Here is a 13,669-nt window from a genome sequence, read left to right on the forward strand (position 1 = left end):
TCTAATTAAATGTGTAGGTCAGGGGCGTATTTACGGGGGCAGATTTTGGGACAAATCCACCCCCATGGCTCTTTAAATACATGTCTATTAGTACATTATAATTTTTACATCGTAATCTGTAAGCTAAAATGTGCGTCATCCGCCCCTTACAAAAAATACTAAATACGCCACTGGTGTAGGTACTCAAAGTCTCAAAACAATTTGTACTTCTTTTTATACCTTTTTTTTGGAACTTCAATTGAAACTTCCATATTATTAATAAGTTAAACTAATATACATTAAATATTAACATATAGTTTACTCGTAATGAATATCTTACATTATTTATGGCAGTCAGATAATTAAAGATTAGGTACCTAGAGGCCAGAAGAGCGTTTATAGTGTTCCTGTAATAAAATTGTTTACACTAAATCTTAACCAAAGTTTTAAATCCAACTTTTTATTTAATAATGTTTTTAAATTTGCAGTACATTTAATTAAAAAATTATGCATTTATGTTCTTAAAATATGCATTTAAAATAAAAACCATAAAATATGATAAATAAAAATAATATTTTTTGATTCAGTAGAATATGAATCAAATGTGTATCTAAATCAGCAATAAAATTAATGAATAGAAAAAAATATGCAATTTCATAACTATTTAATCCCTAACTATTACTATAGGAAAATTTAATTATTATAATATTTAGTATAGGTAGGTACAGTCGGCATATTTATCCTTGAAAGTCACCAATATTCACTCCAACCCCCCCCCCACCCCTAAAAATAAACTCTAGGATCACCCATGCATTGAGGTTATGACTTGTGGTAAGGCTAGGTAGGTAGTAATAATATTAGATATAAATGAATATGACACCTAATTTTTAAAATATTCTACCTTCAACTACAATATAATATACATATTTATCTAAATTTCAGCACTACAGAATCACATAATTCACACTACATTAGAGTCATAATATTTGAATAATACAATAATGTATCAATGTATTTTATAAAAAATAGAAATTATACAGTATAACAAAAGATTTTAGATACAGTAGTTTTAATTTTACAAGACATCCACTAATTAAAAACGTTGTGGTTTCCATTATTATTAAACTTTAAATAGTCGAAACACTTCAAAAAATGTTTAATTCAATAGATTTATTAATAAGTAGTGTAACTTGGATAATTTCATAGTTGTTGTGAAATCACATATTTTACACAAATACTTGACTTGATTTTGTAAAAGAGAAAACATCCACTTCACGTGAACCTCAAAAAATAATTAAATCTTCTCAACCAATAATGGTTATAATATAAAACAATATGAAAGATGCAGTACTACAATGAGCGACAAATGTCACGATTATGATTAATATAACTCGGTAAAATATAATTTGTTTAGTTATATTGAAGATTATTACCTTTAATTAATTGTTCTGTTATATATTCTTCTTCGTTGTCTGAAGGCGTTTCACATGAATGATAGTTAAATAGGTATGGCCAGTCCTGTAAAGAATACTTTTAAAAAGTACTTGAGTAAATACTCAAATACATTTTTTTTTAAGTATTTAAGATACTACTCAAATACTTTAATTGTATAGTATTTCAAATACTACTCAAATACTTTGAAAAACTATTTGGAATACTTTTCAAATACTTTTGGTTTTTAAAGTGGGTTTCTAATTATCGTAATATAAACAAATAGGTTGTAGGTAATCTAATAGTTAGCTAATAGTTTTAAAGGGAATATTGCTATTCAATATTCAATAACTTTTTTTAGAAATCTGGTTTTCACAAACCTTTGGGCTTCGGCTAACACAGAAATACAGAATATTAAATAAAACTATTATTCTATTATTGTAGTTGACAATAATATTTTTCCAACCAATTATTTCGAATAAAAACAAAATTTTCGAAATAAAAACCAAAGTATTCAATACAAAAAAGTATTTAAAATACTATTCAAAGTACTTTATGCTGAAAGTATTTAAAAAGTTATTCAATACTTTTAAGTATTTGAATACTTTTACTCAAATACTTTTACTTAAATACTTTACAGGACTGGGTATGGCAATACAGTCATGTTATGCATGAAATCACCACGCAAAGGAGGAAAAGGTACTTTTTCAGATGTTCTTGGATGTCTACAAACAAACCAACTAAACAGTAAAAACAAATAAGAATAAATATGGAAATACATATTTATTTTAATTAAAATGATAACGAATCAAGAAAAAAGGTATTGTTTTATAAATTAGGTATAACTCTGAAGTTGTGTACGATAAATTGTAATATAATAATTATAAATTATAATATTCCGCCAGTCATATTAAATAAAATAAAATATTCAAGGCAACAATAATTATTTAAATCCACACATAAAATGGTGGGAAAGTGGATGTCGCTCTGCAGTATTAAATTTGAATTCAATGATATGATATCATTGTATACGAAAAACGATTCTGAGCGGGAACGGTTTGTCAGTGTGGATATTTTATATCATATTTATATTATTATTACTTATTATTAATACGGTAAGTTAGTAGCCGGTAAGTTGAATTAATATTATAAAATTACCATAAAATAACTAAAATCGTTATTCTTGGTTAATTTCCTCCAAATTTGAACATAGAATAACTATAAAAAAAAAAACGATTTTATATTTTTGAGATTTTTTAGTCACAGAATAACCTACTTACGTGGAATCTTGTTGTAAGTTTTCAATCCTTAGCTATAAAATTTGTTAACAAGACAACAGTGCAAAAAACTCATTTTTCAGAATTTTGCACTTACAACATGTGTACACTATGCCATCGAATTATTATACATTAGTAGAGTGTTTACACTCTATTTACATTTGGCTTTATTCAATCGTGTTTATGCGAAAAAGTCATAAACTATTGTCATAAATTGAGTACATATTACAGATATCTGTACATGCATCATTTGAATGATTAGCTCTCATTGTTAAACTTTTATTGATGCTTAACAACGACAAACCATGCCTACCGGACACCGCAATATCTGTAATTATTTTGTTATACGTTTCTTATTTTGGAAATCTAATACTAAACTAGTTAAATTTTATCTTTTAAGTATCATAATAGGTTAATCAACATATTATAATTAAAATCGTAGTAAATAAACCTATGACCCTAAATATTAGAAACGAGAAATACCAATTTCATAACTTTATGTACCTATCAACTATAGAGATTACTATTCTATTAGTTCTTCTTTTTTCTTTGTATCTGAATATACTTTTTGTAGTAGAAAAAATCTTTCAATATATTTTCTAATAGAAATGTGAATCTAGTTGATACTTTGAAAGGGGAAGTTAAAGGAAAAAATGCCCAGTACTTTTCTCAAAATCGGGGAAAACAAAATAAAATAGAAAAAAATCAATTATGGATGTTATGTTGCAATTTAAAAAATAATTACTACAGATACTTAAATTGTTCACCATATTTTTCTTTATACATGGTAAAACTTTCTAAATGTTTGACTCTTTTTAAGCTATTTTCAAACATTTTATATTTCTTTTTTTTTTTATCATAAATCTACAATTATTTTTTATACGCGTTTAAAGTTAGAATTTTGACAAAATCAGGAAAATTTTTTGTACTTAAATATGAATTAAATGTTGAATTTTAATAGGTTAAGACTTTCAAAATTGCACAACTCTATCTAATCTATAACGTTCTAATTTATATAATACTTTCATAATATGTTTTCGCTCTTTTTAATATGTATACTTAGCTATAGGTTAGGTTATAGCTATCTTTGGAGTTGTGGGCTTAAATGTAATATAAATAATACAAAATAAATACTACATGTCCGCAAAAACTGAGTAAAACAAAAAGGTTTTTATAATTTACTATTTACGTTTTATAATAAATGGTACCACGACTACCAGGAGCTAACCATCGGTACCCGATAGGTACTCGGAATAATAATTTATGATTTTCAATGTATATACTTAATTCGTCGTACGCTAGCTATTCGGATCGTACGTCTCCTCCGACACTATATGCAACGGGATTTGCAAATCATGTAATACGCGCGTTTACGAATGTATACTTAGTACTTACACAAAGCCCGAGGGGGGTGCCGGTGACGCGACATGTTCTATTAAGTTTTAATCACACATAACTGTATACATATTACGTACTATTATTATCATCATAACTGTGGCCTGCGACCGTGTGCGACGAGTGAGGACTGCGTCAGACGAATGATTTCGACGATCGGAGCGTAGGCGACGAAGCAGTGTTTTTGCTTCGATACAATTTTCTCGTTGATAAGCCGCGACCTGACGTCGTCCAAGTGCAATAGTCATAATTTATTATGTGCGTGCGATTAAAGGATTGATTTAAGTGTACTGGGTAGCGAATATCGGATGGTATTTTTTTTTTTTATTACACTTCTACCGAGCAAACAGTAGGTGCGATAAGACGACTCGAGTCTGGTATGAATTACTATAAAAGCTTGTGGCCACGGTGATGATGAGGCACATACCTAGTGCACAGCTCAGTGTCAGTCCGGTTACGTGTGTCGCCGTCGTGGTGTCCGTCCGTTCAATCGAAAAATCGCAAAAATTGACAATTATAACGCTCTACACACTATCCACATCCTCTATACACGTCACGTTTCGTCGTACAAAAATACAAACGAACGCTTAAAAATCGTACTATTGTTATTAGTTATTACTTGTCAGTTATTAGTTATTACTGTTTTTTCCCGAGGCCGCAATGTCCGTAGCGTCGTGGTCTGTCGTCGCGTATATCTGTCTGACGTCGGCGGCGATCTGTTACCCGACAGCGGCGTCGTCATCGCCACCGCCGAGAGTACGCGTCGACTCCGGCGAACTTTCCGGCGGCGTGGCACACACGCTCATCTCGGGCCGACCGCTGTACGCTTTCCTGGGCGTACCCTACGCCAGTCCGCCCGTCTACGAGAACCGTTTCAAGGTGGGTGTCACCCAGGATTTTTTTATTTTTCTTTTTTTTTAGGAGGAGGGAAAATCAAATTGTTTTTGAATACCTAATAACAGTATTTATTTTTTTAAATGTTGTGCACGATCTTAGATCATATTTTAAAGTCAGTATACCTACCTAATAAAATTAACAGTACAATAATTACCAAAATGTTATAGGGGCCAATCTTAGGGGAGAGTTGATTCCATTACCCCCCCCCTCGATGTGTAATGACCGGGACTAATTATCATGATGTTTGTTTTTTAGTTTCAAATTATTTAATAATACCTAAAGGTAGATCTTGATAGTAGTGATGGGCTAAATTATTCAATTTTGACTCAGCTGCGTCAACTTTTAAAAGGGGTTGGTGCCGAATAATATGCTACAGCACTGCCTCGTGGCTCTTTTGACCATATTTTATTTACATAGTCATAACTTTTCACCTATATGTATTTTTAATATTTTTAAAATAGTTCATTAGAATAACAATAGGTTGCTAATTTAAATTTGTATTTAAGTGTATTTTTAGAGTTGATGGGGCAATAAGCTAAGACAACAATTTGTAATTTTTTCATTAGTAAATTATAATACAAATTTCTATAACATAGGTAAGTCAATGATGCTTAGTTAACCATACATTTTACAGGTAGTTTAACCGTAACATTTTCGAATAACCATATTATCCTGGAGTACCCATATCAGCTCAAATGAAATATCGAGCACCCATTTATTCATCATGACTTTCACCAATTATCGTTCACATTGCTTGATAGTTGATATAGGTATACCTACATATATTGTATAGAGATAAGAAAATAATCATCATAGTATATTATGTAAGTGTATTGATAAATAATAATTAATAATTAATATTTTCTAATTTTTTAGGAACCTCAACCAGTAAAACCATGGATGGGTGTATGGAACGCCACCATTGCCGGGAGTGATTGTTTAGGTCTAGACTCTACATTCAGTGTAGTTGGACGTGAAGATTGTCTATACCTCAATGTCTATACTCCAAAAGTCAGTAATATTATAATACTTTAAAACAATTTGAAAAAGTTATGTGTTGTCTTATATTTTATACCAAAGACTATATTATATTGATTACTAATAAATAAAAGCTATAGGATATATTTATATTATTATTGTCGTATTTTTAAGCATTTTAGCTATTATGATTAGCCATTAGGTATAATATGTTACCAACGTTGCAATTTGTATAATTCGGCACTATGTGTCTATGTAGTACCTTTATGTAGTATGTACTATGTACCATAACTCGAATTATTTAAAATGTCTAAGTATACGTAATATAAATCACTTGACCTTTACATAGTCCATTAGCTTAATATTATAATATTATACTTAATGAGTAATAACCAGTGATCAATATAATACAAACAATATTAGTGAACCATTACAGTCTACATTTCCTATGATATAACTAAATGATAAATCGTTTGCACAAATTCACCGTGTGACAAACAGTCAAAACAATATAGTGTAAAATTAACCAAGATGTGTCATAAAAATAGATTGAATTAAGGACTATTATTGTGAACGAACGATCGTTCTACAAAAATACCTATTATAGTAATGACTAATGACTAATGAGGTAAATGCGTATTTTATACAATAAATTAAGTAGCGGTTCCAGTGACTACGGAGGGACCAATCGTTAAAAAAAATGTTCAGTTTTACAACACAAAATAAATATCGTGGACTGAAAAAAGTAGTCACTGTCATTATTAAAATTGACAATTGTTAAAGGGTAGATTTACTGTTGCACACTCTTAAAAACGTATTATTCTAGCAATATACTATTCCAGCACCCCCTAAATTCACACCCAATGTGCGCCTATGATTATATCTATTGTATTATTATGTATGGATATAATATAACTTTTTTTTTTTACAAGTCGGGGTTATGACAGGTCATTTCACAGGTAATTGAATGTATAAACATCCTTACAAATAAACTATAGATAACACAACATAATATCAATTAGTCAAAAAATTTGATAGTATATAATATTAGATATTAAAAAATGTATAGTTAAAATAATATAACTATTAACTACACCTATATACAATATACTATTGATCTCAAAAACGCGATTAATCGGTCGATATATACCTGTAATATTATTATTAGTGTAATAGTGTCGAAAAAAATTAATTTGTATCGTGTATGTGGTGTGTCTTACGCAGCTACCCCAAGAAGGGCTGATATCCGGCGGCTTGATGAACGTGGTCGTGTTCATCCACGGCGGTGCGTTCCAGTTCGGCTCGGGCATCGGTAACAGCCCGCACTATCTTTTGGACAGCGAAGATTTCGTGTACGTATCGATCAATTACCGGTTGGGGCCTTTGGGATTTGCGAGCACCGGTGACGACTTATTGCCAGGAAACAACGGCCTCAAGGATCAGGTGGCGGCCCTCAAGTGGGTCCAGCGAAACATAGCCGCGTTCGGCGGCAACCACGATTCGGTGACCATTGCCGGAATGTCTGCAGGTGGGGCCAGTGTCCATTACCACGCCATATCACCCATGTCGGAGGGTAAGTCGTCTAAAATATTTTGCACGCTACGTATATTAATTTACAAAGTTGAGTGTCGCGTTTTTGGAGAGAGAAAAAGTGTTTTAATATTGCTTGAAGAATTAACTGTTAGATACGTTATAGGTTTAGAAAACAGAATAAAATGGTAAATATTACACCTAGGCGTACTACACCGCAAACAATTTGGCTCATTTTTAAATTCTGAAATTGAAATCTTAAATATTGCTTATAAATGAAATATTATTTAGTAAAATCTCCAATACAATATCGATGTAGTTGCAGCAGAGGCGGTTTGAGTATACTGTTTTTGGTGCACTGCTCCGCCAATATTAGGGGGGTGGGTGGGTGGTCTTGGTTGAGCATATGCTGACCGTAATGTTTAATGGTAATGTTCAATAAAGGAATGAAGTAGGTACCTAATCAATGACATTTGATAAATGATAATCGTAGCTGAAACTATTGAAAGCGTAGAGTTAAAAATCATTATTATTATAAAAAGTGTGAACAACTGAACTGAAGAAAATTAGGTACCTATATGAAAAGCTTATAAAAAATATTTATTTATAATTTCTATGATGAAGGGAGGGGGATGGGTGTCTATATATTGTCTTGCACCACTAAGTATAATACATAGGCGTAACTTGGCGGAGGCGAATGGGGGCAACTGCCCCCACATCCTAAAATTGGTGGGGGCATTGCCCCCACACACTGACCTATAATATTAGTTAATTTCAGGTTGTTCTGAGGCCTATAATAAATAATAATACCTATAATGACGTATATAATAGGTATGTAAAGGTTCTTTGGCTACAATCACATAATATACTATATAATAGTCTATAATATTTTAGTGGTACCTATATAATATATTAGGGCCCAATGTTATGATGGTGCTGCCTCAATGCGAGGCTCGTATTCAGGTGTTCCTAAAAGAATAAAAGATGATAATCCGTTAGCACTATATAAGCTATGCTCATATTCTGAATTTATGTGTTGTTGATGTTTGTGAACAAGTAGTATCAGTTAGAAATATGTTTGGTATTTTAAAAAGTATTTATGCGTTCAATTCTTTTAAAAGATATTCTATTTTTGAAAATATTCAGCATGAGTCAAAATTACCAAATATTACTTTGAAATCACTTAGTGATACAAGGTGGAGTTGTCGAGTAGAAGCCATTAAATCAGTATTAAAGAACTTCGAATATATTATTTCAACATTAGAGCATATTTCTGTCACAGATCCTGTACATGAAACTGAAGCAAATTCCATTCTTAAAAATATTAAAGATTTTGAGTTCATATTTTGTTTAAATCTGATGAAACTAGTTTTAGAGGTGACTTTATTTTATCCCTTTATTTTCAAAAAAAAAATTTTAATTATTCTACTGTTAAAAGCTTAACAAATGCTACCGTAGCTCAGCTAAAATCACTGGGGAATGAAAATAGTTTTAAAAATGTTTGGTCTGAAACAAACAAAGTTACAACTAAAGAAAACTGTCCATTGCCTTCAGTTCCAAGAAAAAGAAAAATTCCTGTTAGATTAGGTGGAGGTGAAGCTTTCAATACAGACAATTAATCAGAATTGTCAAAATAAATATTTACTTCACTGTCCTTGATATTATAATTACTGACATAGAAACTACATTTTCTGAAAATAATTAAAATATATTAAATGCTGTGACAAATGTTTTGACTTTACAAAATTGCAAATATGAAGGTATTTTAGAAGTTTCTAACATTTATAATATAGAAATTGACGAGTTACAGAGCTAAAGTTGTTTGGTAAAATGTGTTTTGTGAAACAAATATTTGATAACTTTGAAGATCGTCTTAATTACTTTATACTTCAAGATCTGTCAAATTCATTTGAAAATTTATATAAATTATTCAAACTTTTTTATCAATTCCTATGAGTTCAGCTTCATCAGAGCGTTCATTTTCATCATTACGTCGCTTTAAAACTTATACTCGAAATAGTATTGGACAAGAAAGGCTAAAGGATTTGGCTTTATTACATAAAGAAAAAAATTTGAACCAAATTTTGATATAATTATTGACCTATTCAATGCATAATCAACAATTCGAGGAAGACGATTGCAACTAAAATAATTTTGGCTTCAAATTTATGTTTATATTTATTAATATTATTATTATTATTATGTTAACAATATTCTTATGTTTAAAAAAAGTTGTTTTTAATAAAGTTTCTTTGTAATTTTTATGTAATTATAAATATTAGTTATGGTTTTGAAAAAAGTAGTTATTTTATTATTGTTTGGTATAAAACTTAAAGTATTTATAAAAAAAAATGTTAAAATTTAAATAAGATTATGAAAATGTGTAGAGATTTGCAAAATTTGTTTTTGCCCCCACGTGAAAAGAGCCCAAGTTATGCCATTGGTTTCACCTATATTAGGTTTATTAATTTCTGTTGTTTTTTGATTTATTTATCCTTATATTGGTATAAATAATAAATAACGGATGTTTATATAATTAGGTATACATTGTGTGTCATTTTTCTAATTTGTTTTTTATCGTTGATACTTTTATTAGGTATTTTGATTTTACTTTATAATCTAATTACCAAGCATCAAATAATGACTAAGTAAAGAAAATAGTCAAGTATTTTATAATGACACGAATTTTGAAATAACCAAACTGCTACCCGGTTGTTTTCATAAACAGACAGTAGGGTTTCTCTTAGTTGTACCTACCATTGATATCCGTTGATTTTCAAAATCAATTTCCTCTTTTCAACTCTCTATAGGTACTTCTGACTTATCTAGTCTAGGCTCGCTTAGTTGAGTGGTCCCTTTAAAGAAACTATTACATTACTTTTATTTTACGTTTTGATATTTGAACTTTGAAGTTCGTCTATAATGTGTCGAAGTAACATCTGTTCCATTTTTGTTCTTAACCAACCGGCAAGTACCTACTGAAGTACCGATCATCTAATACGAAGTGGAGCTATGTTGGATAGTAGGTAGCGGCGCAACCCTTTTGCATCCGAACCCATTTATCGTAGCCCATTTGCGTCCGATTCAGATCAGGTTAGGTACTTGACACACAAGTATTTTTGCATGAGTGAACGACACCATAATATACTGTAATCGCGCATGTCTCGGTAGAAAAACATAACAATAATTGTTCTAACGGCATTCGGATCATTTAAAATAATAATACAATACCTATAGGTACTCTTGACTCTCATAGGTCTATAGGAGCGAGCGAATGGGGAAAGTATCTAAAAGTTTTCTGTATGGCCTGTTTATACTTATATAACTACTATTAAAATCGATCGGTAAAATGGTAAACAGTACAATAATTCATCAATAATATTATAATGTGATACGTACAGGTTTATTTAATCGAGGAATTGCTGAAAGTGGAAGTGCTTTTTGTGGCTGGGCTCTCACAGAAAACACAATTCAAAAGACTAAGGAATTAGCTGAGTCACTAGGATGTTCTACATACTACTCGAAAGATATCGTCGAATGTCTTAGATCGAGACCAGCATTAGCCATTGCAGACTCTTTAAAAAATTTCTTAGTAAAAATATTTTTATTTAAAAATACTTGTGTAGTCTTGTAAATACTATACTATAAATATTAATATACTGTTTTATTAATCATTTCTCAATACTCGTTAGGTGTGGAAGTACAATCCTTTTACACCATTTGGTCCAACTGTCGAAACAGGCGGAACAGGACGGTTTTTAACGGACTTACCAGAGAACTTACCGATTCAAAATGTCCCACTGTTGTTCAGCTTTACTGAAGACGAAGGCCTCTATCCAGGCGCTGAATTTATATCAGACGAAGAAATTCTAGTTGACATGGAATCCAACTGGAACGAAATACTACCATTCATACTTGACTACAATAACACAATTTCAGATGAATCACTGAGATCGGAAATCGCACAGAAAATAAAAACATTTTACTTTGGAAACAACACAGTGTCTGTAAACACTAAAAATGAAGTCGTTAAAGTAAGATAATTAGTAATTAATTAGTATTTTAAGCTCATATTATATAGAATATACATCAGTGGTGTATCTACAGGGGAAAGGTGAAATTTTGTACACAATACAACATGTATACAATAATATGAATATAATATGTGTGTAGGTACTGTATGTCTATTAAAAATTGTATATCCCCCCCCCTTGAAAAAGTCCTAGATACGCTACTGATATACATTGCCACAAAATGTACCTAACATCGTACATCGGGAAGATAAATCAAATACAAAATACCTTATTATGTAGATACCTAAAACAATATTATCAATTTAAATACTTCAGAATAATACATATGATTAATTCTTAAAATGTGTTAGAGCCAAAAACATATATTAAGTATACGCAGCGTCATAGATATATTCGTCGAATCCAAGTATAGCTCAACTAAGAAATACATTGTAAAAATGAAGGTATGGCTAAAAATTTAAATCATAAAATTATCAAATCCAAAGTTAAAAATTATACATAAAGAATGGTATAACTACTAAAATAAAAATATAAATTATAAGCATACGCCTACCTATGCGCTATGCAGAATACATCGTATAGGGGACTTATTTGATTTACCCATTTCATATTTGCATAGAAAAATATATTAAAATAAATATAATAATTATATTATTTAGGTAGGTATCAATATTAAATAAGGTTTTTGAATAAATAGAGCTGGTGCCCTAGCCCTTCCTAATTAGTTTATCGGGCTAATCTTGCTTATGATACATTTGTGGCTCCAAAAATTTACTTACAAACTAATATTAAAACACAATTTGTGTAAAAAATAAAAAAAAGTTCATAAATAATTCATTGAATTATCCATTTCAGATGCTTACAGACAGGTTGTTCCAAGAACCGGTAGCTAGAGCAGCCCAGTATTCGGCTTCAATAAATACATCGCCGGTATACTTTTATGAATTTAGTTATAGGGGTAAATACTCCCTTGCAGACAAATTTTCCAAAAGTGGATCCTCTCAAGGAATGGGTAAATAGGACCTAGTTAAGATGAAATCTGCTCGCCTATTACTTATGTGTTATAATTATTTATTCGATGTAGGAGTATCACACGGTGACGACACAATGTACGTTATAAAAATCGGATATGGAGATCCACACGACAACGTCGAAGACGCCAAGTTAATTCCAGTCATGGTGAACATGTGGTTGTCATTTGCCAAAACAGGGTAAGTTTATTATTTATAGTATAGGAACCTACTACCAATCATCTATGGGCTATAGGTATTTATTTTATTAGGTAGTACAATGTTCTTATAGACGTCTTTCACGTTTTTCTTTTCCTTTTAACTGAAAAATAACTAATAAATCACCATTTAACTGGCAATTTGAAACAGATTCAAAAATATTTTATAACCTGCAATGGATAATTCTGAAAGCTTGACGAAATGCATGCTTCCAAGGATGAACCATTATTCAATCCACGTTTAGGCTTGTTGAGAAGTAATTTAAAAAATATCAATTATTGCCGACATTACAAATTTGTTTAGGTAACGAACTGGTCAAGCCGGACAAAATTAAAGAACCTTATAATGTCGAGTTTAACAAAAAAATTTAATTTAAAACTTTTAAGTAGACATCGATGACTTCACATTTACACTTATAAAAAATATTGATCTATACATAATATTATGTACAGTATATTGTTTAATAATGTACTAAATACACATTTGTATATAATATACCTACACGTCTACACATAATGTTCCAGAGTTCCGGACGTAGGAAGCTCTGCAGTATGGTCACCGGTGTCAAAAAACCCTTCAGATCCACTAAAATTGATTAAGATCACACAGAATCAAACATTCGAACAGCAAGAATACTCAAATCCCGGCAACCATAGTTTCTGGAGCACGTTGCCGCTAACTGAGTATCACGCAACCTAACCTAACCGTTAATCCGTCGAAAACCATAAACCTCGACAAATTATAAGGAAATCAGAAAAAAAAGCACCTATTACCATTAGATAATTTTACTGATTTAGTTTATGTTTTAAAATTAGATAACTATCTACAAGGTAGAAAAATAAGTCAAAACCAAAATAAAAATATTTTATTTGTGTTATTTGTATTTAATTAAATGTGTAGGTCAGGGGCGTATTTACGG

The 13,669-nt window shown here is 30.7% G+C and overlaps 1 protein-coding gene across 2 annotated transcripts; it reads left to right on the top strand.

The window, feature by feature from the left end:
- Positions 1-4,428: 4,428 nt before the first annotated feature.
- On the top strand, positions 4,429-13,627 carry LOC100161878 (esterase FE4). 2 transcript variants are annotated; one of them, XM_001951800.5, is made up of 8 exons: positions 4,429-4,961; positions 5,856-5,990; positions 7,182-7,530; positions 10,889-11,079; positions 11,180-11,521; positions 12,377-12,533; positions 12,606-12,732; positions 13,275-13,627. In XM_001951800.5, exons 1-8 carry the CDS (start codon positions 4,743-4,745, stop codon positions 13,447-13,449), a joined length of 1,695 nt encoding a protein of 564 aa, XP_001951835.1. In that variant the 5' UTR covers positions 4,429-4,742; the 3' UTR covers positions 13,450-13,627. The 2 variants fall into 2 exon arrangements, with proteins under 2 accessions (XP_001951835.1, XP_029347401.1); XM_029491541.1 differs by lacking the exon at positions 4,429-4,961 and adding an exon at positions 5,606-5,749.
- The last annotated feature ends 42 nt before the right edge of the window (positions 13,628-13,669 follow it).

Source organism: Acyrthosiphon pisum, chromosome A3 (genome assembly GCF_005508785.2).
Source record: "Acyrthosiphon pisum isolate AL4f chromosome A3, pea_aphid_22Mar2018_4r6ur, whole genome shotgun sequence".
Classification (NCBI taxonomy): Eukaryota; Metazoa; Arthropoda; class Insecta; order Hemiptera; family Aphididae; genus Acyrthosiphon; species Acyrthosiphon pisum.